Consider the following 13,332-nt stretch of genomic DNA (forward strand, 5'->3'; position numbering starts at 1 on the left):
CACTTACTGACTAAACGTCAAACAGAAAACTGATTAAACATAAGTATGAGCCAGTCGAGAATTTACGCCAGTGTCCTGTTATATTTTAGATAGCAAGGAGCAGACGGCTGAGTTTATTAAACTCCACCGAGACAGCGGCGACGCTAATCTGAAGGCTAGACCGTCCAATTTCACGGCCGTTTACTTCCGGCCTACCCAACCTTCTGAGGACCCAGCCCACATAGACCGCAAAGGCCGGGTCCTCAGGAGGATGCAGCCCATGAATTTGGACACGACCAATGTCCATGTGCCTAAATGCAATGAGTTGCTGCTATTGCGTATTTTTAAAAATGATTTATATATCTATTTTTTTTAATCAAACAAACTGTGATCATTCATTTTGCTGTAACCAGCAAAATAAAATCTTTGTTTTTCTTTTTTCTCTTTGTTTTTGTGAGCAAATCAGGTGCATTGTAAAAGGTTAATTTTCTAGCATAAGGGAAGAATGGATGAATTGATAAATGAATGAATGGTTGGATGAATGAATGTATTCCTCTGGTTGTACAAGTCTCCTCTGTAACTACTGCAAATGATTATTTGAGGTTTGGAGGTATTTAAGCTAAATGATTACTTTTGTTTTCCACCAGTAATATTTAATGTTTAAGTGTGTATAACAAAGACAAAAGATAATTGCGATTCATTCTTTTCGAAAGCCATCGGTGTGGCATAGCATGCCATTTTCTTTGTATTCAGAGGACAGTTTTAAAAATGTATGTGGAGGTTTGGTTTTTGAGGGGTTTAACAGCTTTTAACAGTTGTGGGTGGATGACATTAAAAAAAAAATAATAATAATTTACCTGTATTCACATTTCATGTCTTTTTATATTTCTATTCACCAACATTTAAAAAAGATATTCTAGTATTAGCTCCAGGCCTTGAGAGCCGGTGTCCTGCAGGTTTTAGATGTGTCCTTGATCCAACACAGCTGATTCAAATGGCTAAATGACCTCCTCAACATGTCTTGTAGTTCTCCAGGGGCCTGGTAACGAACTGATCATGTGATTCAGGTGTGTTGACCCAGGGTGAGATCTAAAACCTGCAGGACACCGGCCCTTGAGGCCTGGAGTTCCCCACCCCTGATCTGATAGGTTCAATGTTTTTGAGAAAGTAAGTAGATTAATAGAAATCCGATCCCTCGTATCTTCTTCCAGCAACGGCTCAAGGCTACTTAAAGAAATGTCGGCAAACCTGTTTTGACAAGTGGGGAAAAAAGAAAACAAACAGAGCCACAGAAAGCTGCAACCATTTTCAAACTGACCATTTGGCAGCGTTATCAAAGTATCATTGTTCTGAAATGGTAAAATCCTTTTTTGAATAAAACAATGTGACCACACATCTATTTTTCAGGCCATGCCACTGCAAAGCAAATCCTCTCCCACTCACACAGAAAAGTTGACCCCACACACACTGGACACGGACACAGATAAAAAAAGCATCATCATTTGGAAACTATTTATTGAACATTTGCAACCAGTTAAATACAGAACTCTTTTCTCTCTACATCCCTCAACAGCAGGGACTGGCTCCACTTCATTACACTCTTGAGAGGAGGGAATGTTACAGGACTTGGTAAGGCGCACACTGTGCTGGAAGTCTTTTGGCTTTCTTTCTTCTGATAATAAAGAGAAACGAAATCTGCCTCTCAAATGTCCAACTCTGCTTCCTCTCCTCGCAACTGTTTGACCTGCAGCCAGGTGCTTCTGTCAATCCATACAGCCCGTGGCAAAAATGACACAAATAGGAGGCGAGAAGAGAAAACTGGTATAGACTACTGAGAACAATCCCTACTGGATGTAGTCTCAGATGTGTAGCCATGACTGAAAAGCTAAAAGTAAAATGATCAACATGAATATATTAGAAAAATGGCAATTAGTCTTTAATGAACACCTCGCCTCACCACCTCCCAAACAAGTTTTGGGTTATAAATTAAAACTGTCCAAATAAAATCAATTAACCAAGACTTTGGGCCCCTGTTCAGTTCCACTTCAAGACTGGAAAATCGTCATTGAAAAAAAAACAAATGGCACTTTTCAGTCTCTTGAACTGGAATCTAGAATCTCGACTCCAATGACATCGACCCCAACCCTAAAAAATCAACTCTAATTTACATATATGGGTGAGGTGCTCTTCAAGCCTCTGCCATTTTAGCAGTTGTTCCCCAAGGGACAATGAGAAGGGGGCTCTGTGGTCTCTTGGGTGGGGTCGGGGTGAGGTGTGGGGCTAGGCCACGGTTTTGAAGGTCTGCAGTATGAGGTTGGTTTGGTGGATGAGCCGGTTTGCGCTGATGAAGACATTTATTGCCCTGGGAACAAAGAAAAATGATAGCTTGTGAAAACTCACTGGAGAACATCATACACAGTACAACAGAGTGAACAACAACTTTAGAACAAGAGTGGAAAAGCTGCCTTCCCTTATCTAATTGGTTAAGGATATTCAAATCTAAACAATAGGAGTAGAAGTCCTGCAAGCATGGATGCTCCTGTGACCCTCTCTAACAACTTTATCCACAGTTGACACAAAACAGGATGACACTTTGTTTGCACACGGACAAAAGTCATACCTTGGAACACTTTGCATTAGTTATTATCAATCTGATGATAACCAACTATGAGCTAGTTCCTCCTACAAAACCACGAACACCAGTTTTCTCAAATAAGGACTGCAGTAACGTTAACATTTTGCCGCTTCAATTGCAATCTCCCACATCCCAAAATATGGAATCTTTTCACCCAATTTCTATAGTGGCTATATCTGAAATAAAATCCTCAACTTACCCACAACCATAAAACCCCAAGTTTTTGACTCTGTTGGGGTTTCTGTGGTCACACTCATAAATTGCTCTTTGATGCAAGACTGTCCCCCCAAGTGCTTTAAACAGGGGGTTATCCAAACAGCAATGCACACAAGTTATAGACCTCTTTAAAACTTCCTTTCATTGCTAAAATATTTGAAAAATTTGCTGAGACAAGGTGTTAGAGAAGCCCGATATTCCAGATAACTTTGGTTTCAGGATGTTACAGTCCACAGAAACAGCTCCTTAAAGTCTCAAATTCTGATAGCTGTAGATACGGGTGACTGTTGATGTCTTGTTTTGCTGGATCTTAGCTCAGCCACTGATACAGTTGATCATCAAATCTTCTACGTTGACAAATCTTAAATTATGCTTTATTATTCAACAATTTCTGGACCCGTTTCCTCTGTTTTTAGAAACCACTGCTTTCTTGAACTTTTACTGTGAAATATCTTTATGCACACTATATGCAACAACGACCAGGCAGTTTTAGAAAATACATTTGCACATGTTTAACAGAGACACACATTATATGACAGGCACACAGAGCTTACCAACTCTTTTTTATGTTTTAATGCAATTCAAGATTCAATAGAATCTGTCTTTAAAACAGGGTACTGATTAGCTGAGGCATAACACGTGGTGCCATACTTACTTTCCATCTTTGAAGTATGTTTTGAGGGTGTCACTGAAACTTTTGGAGTATTTCACAAACTCCTTTTTCTGGTGTTCCAGGGCCTTGCCGAGCAGAAAATAAAGCAAAAACATCCATTTGAAATGAGGGGAAAATGTGAAATAATTCAAGTAGTAGTAATTGTAGCGTATTCATTACTCACTCTGCGATTCTGGTACTGATATTTTTTAATGACATTGTTGACTGTGTCCAGGAGCTCTTTTATGGCGCTGGCAATGTCTCTGTGAAGTAAAATGAAACTTTTTTTTTTTCAAACACAAATTCAACCAAGAAGCTAAAGGATAAAATCGGAATCAAGCACTACCTCAACCCCTTCCCCCGATATATCTCGAACATCTATTAGAGATGTCTGCTAGAGCTTGTTGGATGGATCTAAATATCGACAGTATCGATACCAACGCAGGTATTGGTATCAGATAGATACTAGCAATACTGAATTTATGCAAACTCAGTATATAGCCTACTGAATTGTGTTAAATCAATAATATTTTTTAGGAAACTGGAATCATGCACTATGAAAAATGTTTGAACATTTTGCTCAATATTTCTCCAAAGGTCTTCAATGATTGTTGTAGAATTTTCAAAACAAAATCGTCCAATTTAGCAGTATTTTCCAGATGTTTTACTACACAATTTCAAACAAAAGGGCCACAGGAAAAGTGTAAGGTGTCCATTTGGAAGATGTGATGGAAAATTTAAAACAGCTAATGGGCCTTAAGAAGAATGCAAGCATAAAAGAGCATATTTACCAGTTTTTATCCATCTTTGAACAATCTCCCTATAACATTTATTAGAGCATAGAAAAAAAATCCAGCACTGCATTGTTATAAATTAACAGTTATAACAAAAAAAATAGATCTCAACTCAGCAAATTTCAATGTATGATTCTTGAAATAGTTATTAAATATATAGATAAAGAGTCACGCATCTTATAAGGAAGAGAAAGTGAAAATTTCAACCACAAACACCTGCATCATAGTAGTATGCAAATACTATGGTGCCCATTTCTAATTGTGTGGAGAGACAGAATGCATATGTGCAATATCCGCTTTCATTTGTAATCTGGTGGAAACCCTGGAGCGTGTGTGTGCATTCGCACTCACTTGATAGTTTGTAGGAAGCGTACTCTGTCATTGATCTCATCTGGGATTTTGCTGAGGATGTGTTTAAGAGCTCTGGCCTTCTCATTTAGGTCCTGGAACTCCTGCTCAGGTCGGTCAATCATGAACTCTGCAGGGGAGATGAACAAAACAAAACAAAAAAACGAAACACACACACACACAAAAAAAAAAGATGTTTAGCACACCCACAAAGACTAGATGATTTACAACATCTAACAGAGCATCTTAACATAGCATCTAAAGTGAGGCTGTATCGAAAAACAACACAAGCCTGTACTTGCACTGACATTAGCACAATTAGATGCATGAAAATACCATTAAGCAGCACAGCATCTTAGAAACATCTCATAAAAATCTGTGTGCACCAGAGAGAAAAACTAATTCATGGCTCTCTGCAGATTTTGAATTACATAAAGGTGTCTTATTATCAACTGCAAAATCAAGCTGTTTTGTGTGTGTGTGTAAATGTGTGTGTAGATGAATTATGTTTTTCATAAGCTGCCAAATCAAAACACTTTAGAATTGGACATGGAAGTAAGGAAGGAAGGAAAGAAAAGAAAAGAAAAGAAAAGAAAACAAAGGGAAATCAAATCCTGACCAAGTATTGTGTCCTTGGCAAATCAAATATCTGGAATCCAGTTTTATTTGGTGTATTTTATTTGACTGTATGTAAACAACAAACAGCAAGCAGCTGCCCTAAATACAGAAGTATCAATTCTAGTTTTAACTTTCTAACTAGAAACTCAGCTGACTATGTTTCAACCCTCAGGTGTTTCCTGCAGAGTACACGCATTTTCCCATAAACTTCCAAAAGCGTGGGAGCAAACAATGTTTGCTTTAATAAAGAACAGAACAGATGTTCGGTGTTAAACCAATTAACTATTAGACGTGTCCTGGTGCATGCGTAACAATCAAGTTTCTCTGAATCATTAGACACACTGTCAGTACTGCAAATACAGTTTGCTTTGGCAAGATTAGAGGACACATGAATGTATCTTTGCGAGTCAACATATAATGTGACAACACAAGCCTTCCTGAGAATATAACACATTTACAAGGTGAAGTCAAGAACATTTCAGTGTGAAAATGCTGTCTCTCTACCCACCTTCCACATCATCAGCTGCCATGCGCAGTAGGGATTCAGTGAAGTTGATTTGGATGTTTTTTTTCTCCAAGATCTTCATTATGATGTCCTGAGTCAGGCCGGGGTTCTCCCTCTCCGCCTGACAGAAGAGGAGAGTCATACATGTGAGGTGAGCAAGACAAACAAGGCGCTCGGTTTGTCTTCTCCAATAAAAGCACCAGGGGGGCTTAGCCGAAGGCGCATAGGACAGAGTCAGAAATGTATTGAAAGTCAGGTGTCCCCTGTGACGCGCTCAGATGAATGTACAAAAGCTCTCCACCTGAATAATTCAACAAGGTAGGAAGCAGCGAGGGCAGCAGAGAGCCTAATCAGAGAGACAAGTGAACAAAAGCCCCACAAATGCCAAAGTAAAACAGCTGTAAAGGGATCAAATGTCCCTTTGGTTTGTATAATGATAAAGCCGCTTCAACTCTATTAATATTTCATTTGCGCGCGCACACACACACACACACACACACACTTAACACAACTGGCATCTGGAGTGGTATAGAAGCAATCTATGCCTGTGCCACTGTGCTTCTATTATCCCAGTGCAATCAGAAGGTTGCTCTGTTATTAACAAAAACCTCTTCTGATCACTGCAGGCTGGTGTCCAAATCACAGCACGAGTGTGAATATCAGTGCCTCTCATGTTCTATTAATACCTGCTGAGTTAATTCATTTAAACACTAAGTATGAAAACTGAGGTGCTCAAGTTTAAGGAACATAAAAAAAACCTAATGCATAACTGATAATAAAGGTAAGAGTGCTAAGAGTTTTTTCCCCACATCTCTGGCCAGCTCCATTTCTAACAAACAAAAGGAAAAATACAGACAAATGAAAGCAGTAACATAATTCATTTTACAACGAGGAAAAAGAACCTATCCTGCGACATGAAAAGGTAGTAGAAATAAAATCTGGGAAAAAAACTGGACTTTGTATTTCACCAAAAATAAACAAATAAATCAGATAAGCACACAGCTGATTTTGACTACTTCCCAGTTAAAAACAATAGAAATTGCCCTTAGCCAATGAGCATATCCTGGATAATACACATATCTAACAATTGGAATAAAAATTTACAAAACTGACTTAACTTTTTATTCCGTATTACCCAAAGTGAGTGACTGAACCCACACTCTCATCAAAAAAATAAAATCTAAAGACCATTTTACCACAGACTTCTATAGGTGTGGATCCTTTTGCAACCACATGGATTGCCCCCTGGTGGTCATTAAAAAGAATGCAGGTTGAATATACTTCAGAAGTTAAACAGAAGCTACATCCAACTCTTACGCAGCTTCTATCTTTGTAACCTATCTTTGTTTGCATCAGACACACATTTTGCAATGACCCAGTTATCATGCCAGTCAAGGAGAATACATGCCTCTTGTTATTCTGCCAAAGCAACAAACTCATTATTGGTGAGGGCACCAGACAAAAAGCAGATGCACCTGCAATGTGTCACGCGAGCTGGAATGCAGCCTAGGTATAACAACCAAAGATGACGCAAAATTTGAAGGTGTGAGCAATACTTCATGTCTCGGGCCTTCTGCCTGATACACAGTCTTACCTTTATGAAGGCTGCTCTGAGAGTCTGAGCTGCTGATAGGTTGATCCTCTCCAGCTAAAAAAGGGGGGAAAGCAAACATGTTGATGCCAAATCTGGACATGCTGCGTCCATCACAGGTTATGTATACACACTTTTTTCATCCTAAATTAAAGCATTCTGATTAAAGATGTCAGGTCAGGTTTATACAGTCTTGCGTTAAACGTAACAGTAGTTACGTGTGAAATAAGTTTGGTTTTGGTATGTCTTTGATCAGCTCCCTGTAGGTGGGTATCTATCATGTCATCAAAGGAGAGCACATAATCACTTAATCATTTACAAAGAACAATTTTTATTTTGATACATTTATGAAAACACTTAGATGCCCCTTTGATGTGGACTGAAGTTTTGAGCCTCTGTATATGGACCATATTTAATATGTTTGGGCTTTTAAGCTGAGTGTAATCAGAATGCTGGGCTCTATGTAAAAACACAGCCACGCTGTAGTGCTGGATGATATGAAAAATAATCTGATCACATTGATCTTTTCCATATCAGTCGATATTAGTATCAATTAAACCACCGTTTCATTCTAGCTTTAAGGTTCCTTTTTACTCCTGATGTATGAAGATATAGTTTATTTTGCTTTAAATGTTATTTATTTTCTGTCTGAAGTTACACATGATATACTGTAAAACTTTAAACAACTGTATTTAAATACACGACACGGGTATATAATAAAGTCAATTCTAACCAGGCAAAAGCTTCAAGTCAAAGAAGTTAAAGAACGCAAACAAAGTGGAAAAACTAAATTCCAAATAAATAAAGTAGGTATCAAAACAATAAAAATAATTTTTTTTAAAGTAGTATAACATATTTTGTATAGATTCAAACTGTTTTACATTATTGGGAAACAAACCCACAAGTAAATAAATTCGAAATTAAGAACACTCTTCGTGGAAAACTTAAGAAACCTTCAAATGTAAACAAAGGAGAACAAACTAAACGCGTCATATTCACTCAATTATGCTTTGCTTTTGCTCTGACACAATAAATAAATAAATAAATAAATACAAATGAAGAAAAAAAAAAAGAAGGTACAAGAAGTCCAGAAATGTCTCTTTGAAGTGAGCAGTGAGGCTCATGTGCATATATGACCTAACCATAAAACCTCTGTGTTAATGAAGTATAAGAGCTGTTCAGCTGTTTCTGTGGACACTGTGTGTAGATGAGAAATTGCCATCTGAGAGAAATATTTACGTCCTGGGACCTAGTAACAAGAGTTAGTGACTTTAATCAGCCGCTTAAATCCAACATTTTCTACTGTGCTTACCAACATTAAAGTGTTTGACAATTAGGGCTGCCACAAACGATTATTTTGATAGTCAACTAGTCACCGATTATTTTTATGATTAGTCGACTACTCAGATCATGCATCCATTGGATGTAATACGTACAGCTTATTGCACCAGCATGCATCTGCTCTTATATAACTATCATTAGCTTACAGCTTTAAGTGTTTAAGGTATGCGCCAACTAAAAATAAAGACAAGATAATAGTTTATTAAACTTTTAACATCTGCTCTTTGCTCCCTAAAATATAACAGGACATTGGAGTAAATTCTCTACTATCTCACACTTCTGTTTAATCAGTTTTTTGTTTGACGTTTGTTCAGCTCTGTGAAAGCTATAACTTTAATCTCAGCCAAACTGTTTTACTCAGGAACAAATAAAACACTGAAAAAAGCCAAACAACAATTTTTTTAAGTTATCTAAGTGACTTATATATCATGTTTAACCCGAGTAAGGAAAGACCGTGGGCGTTCGGAAAACATTGTTTTACATACATACTTAAATCCATCCATCCATCCATTCACTTCCGCTTATCCTTTTCAGGGTCGCGGGGGGCGCTGGAGCCTATCCCAGCTGTCATAGGGCGAGAGGCGGGGTACACCCTGGACAGGTCGCCAGTCTGTCGCAAGGCTAACACACAGGGACAAACGACCATTCGCACTCACATTCATTTGCACATTCACACCTACATACTTAAATCTCACTACTTATTCCTGCATCTTTCAGGATCTTACAAAGCTTCAAACGACGCGTCGACTATTCAATTAGTCGTCGACAATTTTGATAGTCGACGTAATCGTGACTAGTCTACTAATCGTGGCAGCCCTGTTGACAGTAAAGTGGGCAGCTACATTCAAGATATCACTGTGTTGGTTTGTTTTTTCTTTAGAATGCATGACATGAATGGTAAAGACTTGCATTACACGTGTATGTATAATGCAAATAAATGGTGTAAGGACGGCACTGCTTCAGATGGTAAAACCTATTTATGGAATTACGTGTGTCTATGCTTTCAACAGTTTGCAGTGTATGCTGCTCTGCTTCTTTGTCTGACTTTAAATAACCCAAATATCTCCACACTACCTCTGCCAAGTATGACTAAAAATAAAAACAACACAGACTGGTTTCTGATACTTGAGGTTATCACAGAAGTGCATTTTAGCAGCCTAAAACAAATGACAAGGTGTGTGTATGTATGTATGTATGTATGTATGTTTTGCATATTTCTCATGTTTTTATGTTTCAAACCATCAAACAACTCTTTATATTAGATGAAGATAACCCAAGATTCTATTTATTAGACAATCCAAACCCATCTGGTCCTATGTGAAAAAGTAATTGCTCCCTAAACCTAATAGGTTTGGCCAAAACTTATTTATTTATATTTTTCCCTTTTTCTTCTTCTTTTAAGTAAGCCATTTTCAAGCATGAACAGCCTGCCAAAGCATCTCAATAGGATTAAAGTCTTGACAATGCCACCCCAAAACCTTCATTTTATTTTTTGTTTGGTTTTTATGAGCTTGAGCTTCAGTACATGAATTGATGGCTGGACATTCTCCTTCAAGATTTTCTGGTAGGGAGCAGAATTTGTGGTTCCCTCAATTACGGAAAGTTATTCAGGTCCTGAAGCAGCTCAGACATGTTTGACTGTTGGTATGATGTTCTTTTATGAAATGCTGATGCAACGGGACTCAAACCTTCCAAAACTCTGGTAGACATGAGACAAACCTTTGTGTTCTTTTGGTCAACAGTGGTTTATACCTAGAAATTCTCCCATATGCCATTTTTTCTTATTGTTAAATCATGAAAAATGGCCTTAACTGAAGCAAATCAGGGCTGCAGTCCTTTTAATGTTGTTCTGGGTTTATTTGACCTCCTGGATACGTTGATGTGCTTTTGGGGTATTTTTGATAGGTTGCCCACTCCTGGGAAGGTTCACCACTGCTCCATGTTTTCTCCATTTGTGAATAATGGTTCTCACTTTGATTTGCTGGAGTCCTAAAGCAAACAAAGTGAATAATCCTTTCCAGACTGACATTTTCATCTCTTGACTTTCTTAAGCTCTTGGTATGATGTGTTTCTTTACGAGATCGTTTAGCCTACCTCGCTTTGTCTGACAGGTTCTATTTAAGAGATTCTTGATTCGCCAAGTAATCAGGTCTGGGTGTGGCTAGTGACATTCGACTCAGCTTTTCAAAAAATGTGGTTAATCAAAGTTGAGTTTCTCCCTTATTAAATGAAATAATCATTTTAAAACTGCATTCTGTATTTACTTCTGTTATCGTTTTCCAATATCTACATTTGTTTATTGATCCAAAACATATAACTGTATGTAATATGCAAAAAACAAACAAACAAACAAACAAAACAAAAAACAGGAAGTGGGCAAATACTTGTTCACAGCACTGTGTATGCATCTTTGTTTCTGCTATGCCGATTCATTATTATAATCACCTGCTATATGGATATATTTTCAAATGTGTTACTGGGTCTCTGGTTTCTCATACAGGCATGCTAATGCTGATAGCTTCCCTGCACATCTCCTGATGAGGGGATGTCCAGGGAAGCTATCAGCGCCTTTGTCCCCAGCATGTGATATTTTACCTCATTGAAAACTGGATACATCACGGCGTACAGCGTCATGGATACCATGGAGTTTGTCTCCGCTTCATTCTTCATCTCCTCCATTGTCATCCTCCAGGGAGGAGCAGCTCTGGTTGTAACAGTGAGGAAGAATCTGCAGCTCACATACACTCACACATACACTCAACCAGTCACACACACACGCTCAAAACCACGCAAACTCCAGAGTATAGTAGCCTGAAGAAGAAAAATGTGAGACAGTAAAACAGAGTAAACGAAGAAACTGGATTTATAAAAGTACACAACTAAAACTCCTGAACACTCTAACATTAAAACAAATGCTGTTTAACTAGCATTTTCTATCGTGTTCAGACAAAAAGAAAACCAAATTGACCATATTACTATTAGTTATTAGTTAATACTATTGACCAGTATTGAAGTCATTTCAAAAGCTTTCTATTAGTTCATAAAGCTCTCAATGGCTTGCCTCCCTCCCTATCTCTGACTCAATGTTAACCCAATCAAACCTCTCAGGCCATCAAGTGCAGATCTTTTGAATATTTCCCAAATCAGATCCAAGTTTGCCGAGTGGTCTTTCTGCTACTGTGCTCCTGTTCTTTGGAACAAGCTGCTCGCTGACTCAAAACCTTGGGTTTTCCCATAAAGTTTTATTTTGCCATTTTGACTGCCTTAAGAGACTGTCAAACCTACGCAGGTTTTTAATGTTTCCATCATTTGTTTTAAGCACGTTTACGTACAAGGAAATTTTCTATATAAATAAAGCTGCCATTGCCATTCAAACACTGCTCTTTTGTGAGTCTGGAGAAGGGGAGTGGCACAGTTACCTGGCTGATGACAGCAAACCTTCAATGACCAAACAGCAACGTAAATATATGACAGTTGACGGAATTAAGAAGAGCTTATTAGAAGCAAGACACCATTCATAATTCTGTTGATTCATATCAAAATATGTAAAAGTCCAAAAGGAATGACAGGAATAACATTAACAACAACAAAAAAGTTTGGAGATGTAGATCAGACATTAGCCTCCTAAATACCATCTGGGGTATTCAGCTAGGCTAGCCAAATATCTCTCGATGTCATTACGTTTACATTAAAACAAATGTTTAGATTTTTTTTTCAAAGTCATAAACTAGATTAACATTACTATTTTTCAACCAAACGCGATGGTAGCTGGCAAACCCAACCACTTAAGCAGCTTACTGGATGTATACAAGCCCAGGTATTTGAGACTCGGCTAACTGGACGTAGCTAACCGAGTAGATATAAAGTAGACGTTACATTGAGCTGACTATTTTTCTTGAGACTGTTAAAATCAAGAGTCAGAACAACAAATGGGTGGGTATAGTATTATATTTGTCGCGATCTACCCGTAAAGATATCAACCTGAGGCCTATGGCCGAGCATATCGATGGTAGCGAACTGCTAGCAGTGAAGAGCCGAGCTTCCGTGCTAGCTCTGGTAATTTCTGGATTTATATTTTTTGAGATCCTAAAACACGCCAACCGGCTGGTTTAGGACAAATGTGTACATTACAGTATGTGTCAAAAATGTGAGCAGGTATCTACCTTTTGTCTGACTTCGTAAATGGGATGGTTACGCCGTCGATAGCCTTTTTAGCTGCTGTGTTTTCTCTACAACTTAAGGCGGAAGTTTTTTAGGACTGGCCCGAGCGACATCTTCCGGCCCGTTGCTACGTAAACACACACCGTCCAATCAAAGAGCGGATAAATTAAGCGACTCTGACGTCATTTAAATAGTTACATTGTACACGTAGTAGAGTTTTGAGTTACTTTGCGGAAGTCTTGTCTTCTCATGATAAAAATATCACACGGGCGTTTCTCTCCTTCGGACTCGGTAAGTTCTCAGGGGAATCCAGACTTGAGAGTCCAGGACTGAGACAGCAGTGTGGCAGCATCACAGCTCAGCTCAGCTCCATTGTGTCCTTCAGTTCCTTGTTGGGCTTAATTTCATTTTGACTAATATTTACAATGCAATGCAGATGCACTGTGAGCAGGTTGGACAGGGTAAGAAATGAAACAGCTGAGGTTGAGCCTC

The 13,332-nt window shown here is 38.3% G+C and overlaps 1 protein-coding gene across 1 annotated transcript; it reads right to left on the reverse strand.

Annotated features, from left to right (window-relative positions):
* Positions 1-1,477: 1,477 nt before the first annotated feature.
* LOC309695057 (programmed cell death protein 10) lies at positions 1,478-12,978 on the reverse strand. Its single transcript, XM_082515454.1, has 8 exons — positions 12,843-12,978; positions 11,275-11,490; positions 7,342-7,395; positions 5,751-5,868; positions 4,628-4,754; positions 3,667-3,745; positions 3,486-3,568; positions 1,478-2,341 (listed from the first exon to the last, which is right to left on the reverse strand). Exons 2-8 carry the CDS (start codon positions 11,362-11,364, stop codon positions 2,260-2,262), a joined length of 633 nt encoding a protein of 210 aa, XP_082371580.1. The 5' UTR covers positions 11,365-11,490; positions 12,843-12,978; the 3' UTR covers positions 1,478-2,259.
* Positions 12,979-13,332: the final 354 nt, after the last annotated feature.

The sequence above is a fragment of the Aulonocara stuartgranti genome (genome assembly GCF_965226115.1).
Source record: "Aulonocara stuartgranti genome assembly, chromosome: 19".
In the NCBI taxonomy this organism is placed as follows: domain Eukaryota; kingdom Metazoa; phylum Chordata; class Actinopteri; order Cichliformes; family Cichlidae; genus Aulonocara; species Aulonocara stuartgranti.

What these genes read in the sequence shown, in the direction of transcription:
- LOC309695057 (XM_082515454.1), bottom strand. Translation starts at nt 11,364, where the DNA reads ATGACAATGGAGGAGATGAAGAATGAAGCGGAGACAAACTCCATGGTA. An exon ending in TGTATCCAGTTTTCAATGAG is followed by an intron (nt 7,396 to 11,274) that starts GTAAAATATCAC and finishes CCCCTTTTTTAG; the next exon opens with CTGGAGAGGATCAACCTATC. An exon ending in TCAGAGCAGCCTTCATAAAG is followed by an intron (nt 5,869 to 7,341) that starts GTAAGACTGTGT and finishes CTCTTCTGTCAG; the next exon opens with GCGGAGAGGGAGAACCCCGG.